The sequence below is a fragment of the Trichechus manatus genome, unplaced genomic scaffold (genome assembly GCF_000243295.1).
Source record: "Trichechus manatus latirostris isolate Lorelei unplaced genomic scaffold, TriManLat1.0 scaffold00220, whole genome shotgun sequence".
NCBI lineage: Eukaryota > Metazoa > Chordata > Mammalia > Sirenia > Trichechidae > Trichechus > Trichechus manatus.
In genome coordinates this window covers 3,062,667-3,078,288 of record NW_004444156.1, presented here as the reverse complement: position 1 = coordinate 3,078,288, position 15,622 = coordinate 3,062,667, and the positions used below count along the sequence as shown (strand labels likewise).

General features: G+C 37.0%; 1 protein-coding gene across 3 annotated transcripts in view; it reads right to left on the bottom strand.

Moving 5' to 3' along the window:
* Positions 1-15,622, bottom strand: part of LOC101360108 (DExD/H-box helicase 60) — a 96,241-nt gene that overhangs the window by 33,164 nt on the left and 47,455 nt on the right. For 2 of the 3 annotated variants that reach the window (XR_002825958.1, XM_023742863.1), the window contains exons 23-27: positions 15,193-15,297; positions 14,532-14,660; positions 13,284-13,408; positions 9,939-10,097; positions 8,144-8,291 (exon numbers count right to left, since the gene is read on the bottom strand). Coding sequence is in view for 2 of the 3 variants with exons in the window: in XM_023742863.1 (XP_023598631.1) it covers positions 8,144-8,291; positions 9,939-10,097; positions 13,284-13,408; positions 14,532-14,660; positions 15,193-15,297 (666 nt within the window). In the remaining variant the exon portion in view is untranslated. The remainder of the gene's footprint in view (positions 1-8,143; positions 8,292-9,938; positions 10,098-13,283; positions 13,409-14,531; positions 14,661-15,192; positions 15,298-15,622) is intronic. The other variant, XM_023742864.1, reaches the window with a different exon arrangement.

The window sequence follows — 15,622 nt, the reverse complement described above, 5'->3', positions numbered from 1 at the left end:
CCCCATACTCCGCCCCTCTTCCCATCGGCCTCTGCCATTCTGCCACAACTAGAGCATTCCTGGCACTCTGGCCCATAGCTGCACCAGGCCCACACTGCTCCTCCCTTCCTACCACTTGACCAGCTGCTGAATGGTAGGAAGTGAGCCCACACCACTTCCTGGCTGACACCCCTCCCTATACGGCAAGAAGCTGTGAATGCTCCCTGGACCAACATCAGGAAGCAGATAGCACGCACCCAGTCCACCCTCAGCCACCTTGCCAAACCAATCAGCAAAGCAGTCTTGCCCTGCCCACATGGGCAAGGTGGTGAGTACAAGCAGCGAGCAGACGAGCAACCAGCAAAGCACACCTGGCCTGCCCACCCTGGCATAACAAAACAAAACAAAGAGGCAGGACAAAGCAAATGAACACACAGCAAGTAAATAAAGAAAAGAATACCTTAATGTCCCAGAGACAGCAGATAATATCAAAACATCTTTAAAAAGCAGGACAAGATGCTTCCAGCATGTGACCAAAAAAAGAGTCAGATGACCTTCTAGTAGAAGAAAAGGGAGTGGAACTACCTGATAGAATTCAAAAGACTAATATTTAGGGCTCTCTAAGAGACTAGGAAAGCGATTGTTATAGATTGAATTGTGTCTCCCAAAAATGTGTGTCAAATTGGCTAGTCCATGATTCCCAGTAGTGTGTAGTTGTAAAGCTTTTTGAGATCTGATGTGGTTATCTTATGTGTTGTAAATTCTAATCTCTATGATGTTAATGAGGCAGAATTAGAGGCAGTTACACTAATGAGGCAGGACTCAATTGACAGGAATAGGTTATATCTTGAGTCAATCTCTTTTAATATATAAAACAGAGAATCAAGCAGAGAGGAGAGACCTCATGCCACCAAGAAAGAAGCACAGAGAGCAGAGCACATCCTTTGGACCAAGGTTCCCTGCATTGAGAAGCTCCTAGACCAGGGAAAGACTGATGACAGGGACCTTCCCTAAGAACCAACAGAGAGAGAAAGCCTTCCTTGGGAACTGGCACCCTGAATTCAGATGTCTAACCTGCTAGACTGTGACAGAAAATAATTGTTTGTTAAGGCCATCCAGTTGAGGTATTTCTGTTATAATAGCACTGGATAACTAAGACAGAGAGCAAGAAAAAAAAAAAACAAAACAATGAAAACATAGCCAATATCAAGGAAAGCACAGACAAAACAACAGAAGAATTCAGGAAAATAATAAAAGAACAAAAAGTCAAAATAAACAGTTAGAAATCATACAAAAACAGCAACTAGAAGCCTGAAAGAAACAACAACATTTCTGAAATAGACAGATCACTAGAAGGTTTTAGGAACAGAAGACAGAATCAGCAAGATTAAGGACAAATTGATGGATGCCACTTTGTTTGAGGAAAAATCAGAGAAAAGAACCAAAGAAAATGAAGAAAACCAAAGAATTTTGTGGGACACAATCAAGAGCAAAAATCTTCTCATGATCAGAGTTCCAGAACAGGGGGAGAAAATGGAAAACACAGAGAAGACTGTTGAAGATTTGCTGGCAGAAAACTTCACAAATATTATGAAAGAAGAAAAGCCGACCATCCAAGAGGCTCAATGAACCCCATATAGGACAGACACGAAAAGGTCACCAAGACATGTCATAATCACACCTGACAAAACCAAAGACAAAGAAAAAATCCTGATAGCAGCTCAATAAAAATGAAAAGTCACAAAGGGAAAATTATAAGACTAAACTCTGATTACTTGGCAGAAACCATGCAGGCAAGAAGGCAATGGGATGACATATATAAAACTCTGAAAGAAAAACTTTCAACTAAGACTAATATATCCTGCAAAACTCTCTCTCAAATATGAGGGTTAAATTAGGACATTACCAGATAAACGGAAATTAAGGGAATTCATAAACACCAAAACAAACTTACAAGAAGTATTACAGGGAGTCCTTCAGTTAGAGAACTAACAACATCAAACCACAACTAGAGTCTAGAACACGGGACAGCATCAGCCAGATACCAAACAAGGTAAAGAACTCTCAATAATAAAACAACGCTGAAAGGCTTAAAACAGAGAAACAGGTCAACCTGTAAGTGATGATGACATCAAAACAATAAAAGGGGGAATAAACAGTGTAGGTACAGAACTTTCAAATGCAGAGGATGTCAAGGCAATATAAGTAATAAAAGACTGGCTCAAACTTAGGAAGATAAGGGTAAGTTTCAAGGTAACCACAAAGAAAGTAAACAAACCTACTATCAGAATACAAAGAAGAAAAATATAAAGCCTCAATAAACACAAAATCTATAGTAATGAAAGAAAAGAAAATCAACAAACAAAAGGAATTCAGCAAAAGAGAGTAAAAGGAACAAAGACAACAGCGCCACAAAAAAAGCCAAACAATATGACAACAATAAACTAATACCTATCAATAATCATACTGAATGGAAATGGCTTAAATGCACCTGTAAAGAGACGGAGAGTGGCAGAATGTATCAAGAAGCATTACCCATCAATATGCTGTCTATAAGAGACATACCTTAGAACAAAGACATAAATATATTAAAAATCAAAGGATGGAAAAAAATACATCAAGCAAACAGTAACCAAAAAGAGCAGGAGTGGCAATACTAATGTCAGATAAAATTGACTTTAAGGCAAAATCAACCATAAAAGTCAAGGAAAGACATTATATAATGATTAAAAGGACAACCCACCAAGAAGACATAACCTTAATAAATATGACATGGCACCCAATGACACTGCTCCAAAATACATAAACTCTAACAGCACTGAAAAAAGAAATAGACAGTTCCACAGATAATAGTAGGAGACTTGAACATACCACTCTTGGTAAAAGATAGAACATCTAGAAAGCAACACAACAAAGATAAAGTGGATCTAAAGGCCAAAATCAACCAATTTGACATCACAGACATATATAGAACACTCCACCCAATAGCAGCAGAGTATACATTCTTTTCCAATGCACATGGAACATTCTCCAGAATAGACCATTTTAGGCTGCAAACCAACCATCAATAAAATCCAAAACATTGAAGTAATACAAAGCATTCTCTCTGATCACCATAAAAATAGAAATCAATAAGAAGAAGCGCAAGGAAAAAAAATCAAATACATGGAAACTGAATAACACCCTGCTTAAAAACAACTAAGAAATAGAAGAAATAAAAGATGGAATCAAAAAACTCCTAGAATCAGATGAGAATGAAAACACATCATACCAAAACCTTCACGATAAAACAAAGGCAGTGCAGAAAGGTCAATTTATAGCAATAAATGCACACATTAAAAAAGAAGAAAAAGCCAAAATTGAAACATTAGCCCTACAACTTGAAAAGATAGAAAGAGAACTGTAAAAGAAACCCACAGCCACCAGAAGAAAGGAAATAATAAAGATTAGAGCAGAAATAAATGACACAGAGAACAGAAAAACAATAGAAAGACTCAACACTACCAAAAGTTAGTTCTTTGAAAAGATCAAGGAAATCAACAAACCGCTGGCCAAAATGACAAAAGAAAAACAGGAGAGGAAGCAAATAACACAAATAAGAAATGGGTTGGGGAACATTACAACAGACCCAGCAGAAATAAATAGGATCATAACAGGATACAATGAAAAACTGTATTCCAACAAATTTGAGAACCTAGAGGAAATGGACAAACTTCTAGAAACACACCCCCTACCTAAACAAACACAAACTGAGATAGAAAACCTAAACAGACATATAACAAAAGAGACTTAAGAGGTAATAACAAAAATTCCCAACCAAAAAAAAAGCAATTTCCTGGACAGCTTTACTGGAGAATTGTATCAAACATTCAGAGAAGAGTTCACACCAGTACTACAAAAATATTTCAGATCATAGAAAAGGAAGGGATACTTCTGAAATCCTTCTACGAAGCCAGCATAACCCTGATACCAAAGCCAGGCAAAGACACCACAATAAAAGAAAACTACAGACCAATATCTCTCATTAATATAGATGCAAAAATTCTTATCAAAATTCTAGCCAATACAATTCAACATCTTATAAAAAAAAATACATCATGACTAAGTGAGATTCATACCAGTTATGTACAGATGATTCAACATTAGAAAATCAATCGACGTAATCCACCACATAAATACAACAAATGAAAAGAATCACACGATCATCTCAATCAACGCGGAAAAGGCATTTGATAAAGTCCAACACCCATTCCTGATAAAAACTGTCCGCAAAACAAGAACAGAATTGAAATTCCTCAACACAATAAACGGCATCTATACAAAACCAACAGATAACATCATTCTCAACTGAAAGAGGCTGAAAGCATTCCCCCTTAGAACGGAAACAAGACAAGGATGCCCTTTATCACCACTCCTATTTAACACTGCGCTGGAAGTCCTTGCTAGAGAAATAAGGCAAGAAAAAGAAATAAAGGGCACTCATGTTGGAAAAGAAGAAGTAAAACTATCCTTATTCACGGATGTATGACACTACACATAGACAACCCCAAAGATTCCACAAAAAAAACTACCAGAACTAATAGAAAGATTCAGCAGAGTAACAGGATAAAAGATTGACATACAAAAATCAATTAGATTCCTATACACCACCAAAGAGAACTTCGAAAAGGAAATCAAGAAAACAATCCCATTTATAATTACTCCTAAAAAAATAAAATACTTGGAATAAATCTGATCAGGGACGTAAAAGACCTGTACAAAGAAAACTGTAAAACACTACTTCAAGAAATCAAAAGAAACCTACATAAATGGAAAAACATACCATGCTCATGGATAGGAAGACTCAACATTGTGAAAATGTCAATTCTACCCAAAGCGATCTACAGATATAATGCAATCCCAATCTAAACACCAACAACATTCTTTAACAAAATGGAAAAATTAATCACTAACTTTATATGAAAAAAGTCCTAGGATAAGTAAAGCATTATTTAAAAAGAAGAAAAAAGTAGGGGGCCTCACACTACTTGATCTCAGAACCTACTGTACAGCCATAGTAGTCAAAACAGCCTGGTACTGGTACAAAGACAGACACATAGACTGATGGAACAGAACTGAGAACCCAGGTGTAAATCCACCTATGGTCACCTGATCTTCAACAATGGCCCAAAGTCCATTAAATGGGGAAAAGACAGTCTCTTTAACAAACAGTGCTGGCAAAAGTGGATGTCCATCTGTAAAAATATGAAACAGGGCTCATGCCTCACACCATACTAAAAACTAATTCAAAATGGATCAAAGACCTAAATATAAAACCTAAAAGGGTAAAGATCATGGAAGAAAAAATAGTGCCAATGCTAGGGGCCCTAGTACATGGCATAAACAGAATATAAACCATAACTAACAATATACAAACACCAGAAGATAAACTAGGTAACTGGGAGCTCTAAAAGTTAAACACTTGGGCTCATCAAAAGACTTCACCAAAAGATTAAAAAGAGAATATACAGTCTGGTAACAACAATTTGGCTATGACATATCAGACAACAGTTTAATCTCTAAAATCTACAAGATACTGCAATACCTCAAAAACAAAAACACAAGTAATCCAATTGAAAAATGGGGCAAGCTTATGAACAGACACTTCACCGAAGAAAACATTCAGGCAGCTAAATAGACACGTGAGGAACTGTTTGCAGTCATTGGCCATCAGAGAAATGCAAATCAAAACCACCTGAAATACCATCTCACCCCGACATTACTGACACTAATGAAAATAAGAGAAAATAACAAGCGTTGGAGAGGTTGTGGGGAGATTGGAACTCTTATGCACTGCTAGTGGGAATGCAAAATGGTACAACGACTATGGAAAAAGATATGGCACTTCCTTTAAAAGCTAGAAACAGAAACACCATACGATCCAGAAATCCCACCCCCAGAAATATATCCTAGAGAAATAAGAGCCATCACACAAATAGACATATGCACCCTCATGCTCATTGCAGCATTATTCACAATAGCAGAAAGATGGAAAAAACCTAAGTGCCCATCAACAGATGAATGGATAAACAAATTTTGGTACATACACACAATGGAATACTACGCAGTGATAGAGAACAGTGAATCTGTGAAATATCTCACAACATGGATGAATCTGGAGGGCATTATGCTGAGTGAAATAAGTCAACAGAAAGAACAAATACTGTATAAGACTACTATTATAAAAACTCAAGAAAAGGCTTACACACAGAAAGAAACACTCTTTGATGGTTACAAGGGAGAGGAGGGCTGGGATAGGGAAATCATTAAGTAGATAGCAGATAAGTGTTAACTTTGGTGAAGGGAAACACAGTGCACAATATAGGGGAAGTCAGCACAACTTGACCAAGGCAAAGTCATAGAAGCTTCATAGACACATGTAAACACCCTGAGGAACTGAGTTACTGGGACTGAGGGCTCAGGACCATGGTCATGGGGGTCATCTAGGTCAACTGGCATCACAAAAGTCACATACAAAATGTTCCACATCCTACTTTGGTGAGTAGCGTCTGAGGTCTTAGAAGCCTGCAAGCAACCATCTATGGTACATCTACTTGTCCATCCCATCCAGAGAAAAGGAGAATAAAGACAACCAAAGACACAAGGGAAATGTTAGTCCAAAGGACTAATGGAGCACAAGTAGCACAGACTCCACCAGCCTGAGCCCAGAAGAACTAGATAATACTCGTCTACCACCACTAACTTCTCTGACAGGGATCACAGTAGAGGGTCCTGGACAGAGTGGGACAAAAATGTAGCACAAAAATCAAATTCACCAAAAAAAGACCAGACATACTGGTCTGATAGAGACTGGACGAACCCCCAAGACTATGGCCCCCGGATACCCTTTTAACTCAGATTTGAAGCCACTCCGGAAGTTCACCCTTCAGCCAAAGATTAGAGAGGTCTATAAAACAAACAATACCACATGTGAGGAATGTGCTTCTTAGTTTAAATGGGCAATATGAGACCAAATGGGCAACACCTGCCCCAAAGCAAAGATGAGAAGGCAGGAAGGGACAGGAAAACTGGACAAATGGGCACAGAGAACCCAGGGTGGAAAGGGAAAGGGGGAGAGTGCTGACACATTGCAGGGACTGCAACCAATGTCACAAAAACAACTTGTGTATAGATTTTTGAATGAGAAACTAATTTGCATTGTAAACTTTCACCTAAAACATAGTAAAATTTAAAAAAAGACTAGTTACCTACATTACAGTTATCCATACAATGGACTATCAAGGAGTCATTAAAATTATAAGTGCATGACTATTAAAAATGAACACATTAGTAACAGACAAAACGTATTACAAAATAACATATACAATAAAATCTGATTTTTGTTAAAAATACATGCAATGAGTACGTACAGTATTTTTACGCAAGTAACACGTGTCTTCTACTTTTTTTGCCAACCTCTCCCTTCCCCACGAGGTATTTTCGTAAGCACAGCTATGCCAACATTTTTTACGTGTTGCTTTAAGAAAATTAGCATAGCATGCTTATGAAAATACCCTCGGGGGGAGGGAGCAGTTGCCAAATGAACATAGAAGGTGGGCGTTATTTGTGTAAAAATACGGTATATGTTTAAACCGTGTGTGTGTGTGCATGCATGCGTGCTTGGTGTATGTAAAGGAACAGAAAAAGTTTCATCCAGAGGGGAAATGATTATTTCTAAGTGATAACACTGCTTTTATTACAGCTAATTTGTATTTTCAAACTTGTCTACTATGAGCATTATTTATTTTCATAACAAAACATTTTAAAGAAGAAATGGCATAACACTTTTAGATATTTTAATGACTCGTGTGTGAAAGACCTGGATATTATAGAAGTCTCTGATTTTGAGAAATTCTGTGAGTACTACTAAAAGTGTATTTGACCACGTATTCTCAAATATGGCCAACATTCAAATAAAATACATGAGACTGAATTCTAGAATTTAGGCTATAAACCAGTATAATAGACAGAAATAATGAAAGCACAGACACTCTCAGGGGTAAACTGTTAACTAACAAGAAGTAGTCTATAAATCCTTTTTAACATGCATTGCAGCTACATGGAACAATTATAGCTGATGGAGGACATAATTTCCTAGAGAATGGTTCCAATTCTAAGTGCTGACCTCAATGTCTATTGCTTTTTGATCAGCATATGTGCAGTCCTGAGGAATTCCCAGGTTCTTCTCCAGACTCTTCAGTAGATTATTACGTTCAGCTTCAAGTATTAAGCTTTGATCCATTTTTCTGGGCTTTTTCTGACTTTTTTCATCTCTTTATAAAAATAAAATTTTAAGTAATGAATATTCATATTCAGCCACTATAGGAAGCTCAAGACTTTCCAGATCATATTCATCACCCAAATGTTCACACTTACCATGTACCTATCCTGACTCACCCTCCTTCCTCTAACGCACTTCCTCATTAGCCTCTAGAATTATGGTATCTCACCAAAAAAATTCCCCTATGTACTCATAGTACAGTTCTCTGAATGTTCCCTTCCATTTTTGTTGTAGACAAAATGCAATTCTCTTCAGAGGATCTTGCTTTCCCTGCGACTCACTAACATGATGATCATTTTATCTTCCTCAGTCTCTGACATTAGGCATGGAGGTCAGGTAGGTGTCCTCCTGGCTCCATATTGCCAAATCCAGAGCATTCTCCTTCCTTATAAGAGCTAGTTCAACTTTGAGTGAAATATCTACCATTTATTTTAAAAATACATATTCATGAGACAAGTACTACCTGTCAGACAATGAACAACTATTACCTGCTAGGCAATGTGCTAAGCCGTGGAGATAAAAAGAGGAAATTACATGGTCTCTTTATAGAGACGCTTACAATTTAGGGTAAATAAAAAAGATATAATAACAACCGCAATTCATTATAATAATTGATCTACTGACTCTTGAAAGTGTAGGAAGAGCTCAGAAGGAAGGTACTACATCTGTCTGGGGGAATCAGGGCAAGATTCAAAGAGGACATAGCAAAAGTTATAAGTACAACATTTGGGGGCAATCAGGAAGGAAAGCACTCTAGGTACACGAGTCAGTTCATAAAAAGTACAGAGGTGGAAGAACAAGTCATGTGAGGTAAACCACCAACGTTGAACATTACCAGGAGTAATTGGAAGTGACGCTAAAGACATAAAGGCAAGGACCAACACATGTTGGTATATCAACAATAATCATGCATTTTAGACTTCATCAGCACAGCAAAGAAGAAGGAAGAAGACTGAGCATAGAACATTTTGATCAATTTGAATGTCAGAAAGATCATATGTTGGTTAGATTGGAGAGTGGCCAATCTATACTCCAAAAAACAGAACCTCTGCATCTAAACTAGTGAGTAGCTAAAGATGGAAAGTAAAATAAGTAGAAAATAAATACTTGGGACATAGAATTATCAGAAGTAGACATTAGGAACAAGGAAGCGGAGTGACCACAGCGAAGTCCTATTAAGTATAATGGCATTTCAATCCATTCTAGAACCCATTCTACACTCACCTATGTGACTGTGATAATAAATCAGTGAGACTTCCATGTTATAACTCAAATCAATGTGTGCAGACTAAGTTTAAACTTTCCAGGGGCTTGACTGAGAGTTATAAATCACATGTGTGTCAAAGATACACTTATTTTGAGGGACGAATTGAACATATTGTCAGATTATATAATCTACCTAGGTTTGTAGGCTATGGTCCTGCCTCTCCCAAGTACTAATGAGACTGAGCTACACAAGTTAGGAACATACGATTATGGTCGCTTGTCTTCGCTCCATTCTCCCATCCAAACTTGTTCATTTTGGAAAGAAGGTCAAGCAATGATTGGATCCACCTCGTGTACCACATCCCAAGTATGTTTCCCTTTGGAATTTGTCTTTTAACCCTTTAATGGCCCATTTGTTTAGATAAATACTTACACTATCCTTTGCTTCTCCATGGATTTCTTAACTTTTCGAAGTTTGTTAGCCATGTCGTGGGCCTCTTTATCAGCTTTGGGAGGCCTTTTTGTCTCCTGCTTGTCCTCCAGAAAAGCATTTACACTTAGAGCCCTTTCTTCTACAACTCTTAAATTGAATCTTGAAACAAATGAAAAGAATGTTTGCCTTGAGAATAATACCACATAGAACTCAAACCATAAATCCAAATACTGCTATCATCTTAACGTATACTTGTTGGTTTTTTAATATTCATTATTTTTTCCATAATGCACGTACTATGTATTATGGATCACAGACAGACTTCTTATCAACCACCTTAGAGTAAATAACAAGTGCATCAGCTCCCTTTACCCAGGCCTTACTCGTACAAAACGTAGAAGATAAATATTTTTTCTTGTTGGAGCAAAGCAACAAGAGTCAATGAAAATGTTTCCCATAAGAGTGATCAGACACACCATAGGTGAGGGACAGAGGACAATAGATTTTCTCCTTTTATACACAGGAGAGAGACAGCCAAGCGGGCCCCTTCTAAAAGATGAAAAAAAACAGAACAGAACAGAAGGCAAACGTTTGCTCTTTAAGACAGGAGAAAAAGATCACAGATCCTCAACCTACCCTTTTGGAATGTGACTACTTCTTTCCAGGGACCAGATAAACCCAGGCGTCCTTGGCCTGTATGACTTAGAGATGTCTTCAGGGTCTGGGCTTTATACCTTTTGAAATGCAAACACCTACAAAGATAGCACTCCAGTCTTCCTGACACCTTGGGACTTACTCTAGGGACCTAGCCCAGGCTGAAACCATCTGGCAATCTCTGATCTGGGCAATTAATTAGACAAACAGCTACAGATCTAATTCTCATGGTATGTGAAGAGTAAAATGTTTATAGGGGAATAAAATCAAATATTCCTGATCGTTATATCATTGGCATTTCCCTGTGGCAGGAAGCTAGGCCATCTTCCAGGAGCACTGAAAAATCCAGGGAAGTTTTATTTGCCTACAATACCTTGTTGGCAAAATGTTGTGGCTCTAAGTAGCCAATAGCCTACATCACTGCTCTACCCATACCTTATTACAGCAACTATTAGATTGTGTTTACACAATAAATCTTCTTAAACTATGAGGCAAAAGACTTTTCTAAAGTCTTTACAGAGCTAGCATTAATAGGGAACGTTGCTAGCTGGAGAAGAGTGAATGAATTGACACACTGGCGAAGTAAAGATTAAGAAAGTCACAGTCAAATCCACGTGGCAAGATATTTGATATGGTAGACAATAAGATAATAACAACAGTGAACACTTATATTGTACTTAGAATTGTCAGCGCTAATCTAAAGGGCTCAAATATTTTAACTCAATTAATCCTTGCAACAACCCTATGACCAAGGTGTTATTATTACCCTTACTTTGCAGATGAAAAAATGGAGACATAATGAGTTTAAGTGACCTGCCCCAAATCCCACAGTTGGTATGACAGGGTCTGGCCCATGTTCTTAACGAGGACATTACACTGCCTGCCTGTCTCTTTGCATTAATGCCAGTTACTATGGTCCAGGCACATTATTACTGATATTAAATGATATCATTTTATCACTACTCCATTTTTAAAATTTAGATCACACGGAGATATTTTTGTATCTTAAATTTATTTGATAACATGTCTATAAAGAATGCAGTCTAGAGATTGGAGTACTAAATGCTTTTACACTTTGTTTAATTCTCACCCCAATCCTCTGTATTATTGTTGTTATCATCTCATTTTGCCAATGAGGCAACTAAGGCTCAACGTGGTAATGTAATTGTCTAGAAATGACACAGCTAACAGGGGACAGAGCTGGGATCCAAACTTGGGTTTGGCCATGAAGTGTGTGTTCCTCAGAATGCCCTGATACAGGTGTCAAGCACTAAATACGCAGCAGGCATTTCTTTCTAGAACCAGTTAGAGCAGGTTGCTCCAATTAGGGTAGACCTCCCAGAGGTCTACTTTGAGTGTCAACAAGTCTTCAGAGTTCTTGATGAACTGGGGCTGCTGTTGTTAGATGCTGTTGAGTTGATTCCAACTCCTAGAGATCCCATGTATTACAGAGTAGAACTACCCCATAGTGTTTTCTAGGTGTGATCTTTACGAGAGCAGACTGCCAGGTCTTTTCCCCATGGAGCCTCTGGGTGGATTCGAACCATCAACCTTTCAGTTAACAGTCAAGTGCTTAACCGTTGTGCCACCAAGGCTACTTAGGAATAAATCCAGCTGTGTAAGACCAAGGATTTTCAAGGATGTTTTGTGAAGGGCCCAAAATTTCAAAGAAATGTGCCAAGATCTAATTCTCCGAGTAAAATCAAATCTTTAATGTTTTTGTGTACTATTTTACTTTTTAAATATTTTGTATGAGTATCTGACTAATGAACCCAGTTCTTTTGGGATTTCTATTTTGTGGGTGGGTAGTCTTTCAGAAATATCCCAGAGGTATAGAATTGCTGTTGTTTCTAACTAAAATCTATAGTTATGCCAGAAAGTAATCAAGGTGAGCATTGTAACTTCCTGAGAGTAAACAATTATTTATTCCTTTTCCCAATAGTACTATATAATGGACAACATTCTATACCCTGGAATAACATTTATAACATAGTCTGGGATCAGAACACAAGACTTTCCTTACTGTAAATAATTTCAAAACTGCATTAAGTCATGGAAGCTTTATATAAAGTCACAGAATCTTGTTCAGGTTGCAAATCTTAATGATATATATGCTCGCATGTAAACAGACATACAGTAATTAGTAACAAAGCATCATTGGTAGAGTGTTGTCTATTTAACCAATTATGCTTTCCACTTTCAAAACTGGACAATTATATTCTATTTTAAGCAATTTTGTGTTACAGCATATAAAACTTAGCAAAGAATCAGTGCATAGTTTGATAACTATGATAAATGAAAAACAGAAATATACCCTGTTCATAAATAGCATATTATGAGGATACTTTAATTTCATGTGTGATATTTGTGTGCATAGGCATTTAATTTTTTTTAAAAAAACTAGGAGTTACTGAAAATTAATAAGATCTAAATAAAAATACAACAGTTTACAGTAAAAAGAAAACAAAAACTGGAGTAGCAGACAAAGTAATTTCTAATAGCCCAAGTAAAAATATTTTACAATACTTGAACTCAAAAGGCATGCTTTCTAAAATAAGATCTTTAACAGTTAACGAGCATAATAAATAGTACTGAATGCTAGCTTTCAAAAGTAAAGTTTCTATAACTCTACTCACCTTAACAGAATGAGTCTAATAGAAATTACAAACAAAAACAAATTAAGCAACTTACATAAAAAACAGTGCAGGTAACTTCCCCAATTTTCTTAGTTTCTCAACAAGAAGTGGAAACATTTGTACCATGTCTTCTGAATTATCAATTTTATCTGGTCTAAGCTTCCTCAGTACCATTTTGGCCTGCAGCAACGAATAAAAAATGACTCAAGTTCTGTACAACAAAGAAAACAATATTTTTAGCTAAAATTTTCATAATTGTCTGACCTATGTTTCTTTAGCGCCTTAAAATAGTCTTATGGAAGTAGACAAACCAATATACTAAAAAAATACATGTATACATATATATTATATATGACATTGACATGCAATGTTTTCTTGTGGTACATATATGAGTGACAAAACAGTAGTCATTTCAACAATCTTCACATGTACAAGTCAGTGACATTAATTATGTTCATTATGTTGTTCATCCATCGACGTGTGCCCCTATTTTTCTATATGCGATTTTTTAAGGTGGCACAAATCAGGAGAAGGATTGTTCAGTGACTGGTGTTGGCTCTACAGGAGCGGACAAAAGCTTCTTCCGTTATTCTGTAGAAAAATAACTTCCAAATACACCTAAAAGTTTTTTTTTGTTATTTTGTTGTTTTTGTTGTTTTAATGACAAAATAACTAGAAGAAGATATAAGTTAATTGCATTAACTTGTTTCTGGGTGGAAACAGGTTTTCTAAGTTAAAAATAATGGACAGTTACATGAGAAAAGTCTGATATATGTGACATATACATAGTCCGATTTTCTGGGAAATCTCAGCATGCGACAATGGAGCAAAATCAAAACATAAAGGCCATCAGCCTACTTAAAATAAATATTCATAACTAACATGGCTCTGGGTTAAGGTTCTAATGCACAAACAGCTCCTACAACTTGAAATAAAACAGCTTAAAACTCACACTCTAAGACAAAAAGAGAAAGGGGTAAAAAATCCTTCCCAGCTTCTGTTACTCTGAGACCAGCTGCTCCACGGCCGAGGCACCAACAAGCCTGTCTCTGTGGACGGTAAGTCCTCTGCTCTTTTCTGTTAGTGCATCTAGAAGGACCCAGGAGTCTCTGGCATATGTTTTAGGAGACACTGAGGATACGAAAAAGATCAATTCTGCTCCTCTCTCTCATTCTCTTTTCTCCCCGTACCTCAGAGTCACCAGACTTTACGTTCCACTTAAAATTCTAAAATGAAAATTAAAGATGAAACGTAAAAACAGAAAATCATATTATCTGAACAATGCAACCTCTGTGAAAATTACCTGCTCTATTTGGCCATTTTTAATCCAGTTGGTTAATTCTGCCTTTAAGCTCTCTTCATATTTTCTAGCATCCAACTTCTTAATGACTATTTTGTTCTTAAAATGAATGAATTCCTCTGGACACAATTCCTTGAAAACAAATACCGCAGAATTAAAGAAAAGCACACAAGAACATCCAAAGATGCTTCTTCATCATGTGTTTTATTAACAACATTACAAGCTTCAAGGGTAGAGCTGTTGAACTTCTTTTTACCTCTCCATATGTATTAACATGGATGAACTCTCCAAGGGACAAAATGCAGAGGAAGGGCTAGGAGAAGCCGAAAACTGACCAGCAGAGTGCAGAGCAAGGAGAAGAGTGCAGTGAAAGAAAATGAAGTAAAATAAATCCCAGAGGTAAAGGACCCTGAAATATGAATCCCAGAAATTGAAAGAAGAAATACATTCAGGATTCAATGGTGCTCCACCCCATTAAAATAAAACATAAAATGTTAAGAATAATGTCTGAAAAGGGGCCACTTATTTTAGAAAGGGGCCACTGATAATTTTAAAAGATCAGATTCAAGTTAATTAGAAAGGATGAGTTTGTTTACCTGAACAGTAATGTTATCATCCTCTTTAACTGCATCAATTCAAATTCACTTCCATGATTATTATTTACCTGAGCTCTGGGCCAAGTTTTCCAGGCTTCAACCATGGTGTCATAAAGCTGGATGCTTTCTCGAGGTGAGAGGCTAAGATCAGAAGGGAATCCATACTTTTCAATCTGTGTTTAAAATAAAATGAAACTTTTTACTCTTCTTGTTCACAATAGCAAAAAGATGGAAACAACCTAGATGCCCATCAACAGATGAAAGGATAAACAAACTATGGTACATACACACAGTGGAGTACTATGCAACGATAAAGAACAATGATGAATCTGTGAAGCATCTCATAACATGGATGAAACTGGAGGACATTATGCTGAGAAACAATCTTTGTCGGTTACGAGGGATGGGAGGGGTTGAGGGGAGAACTAAACAGACAATAGATAAGTGGTAACTTTGGTGAAGAGTAAGACAGTACACAATACTGGGGAAGCCAGCACA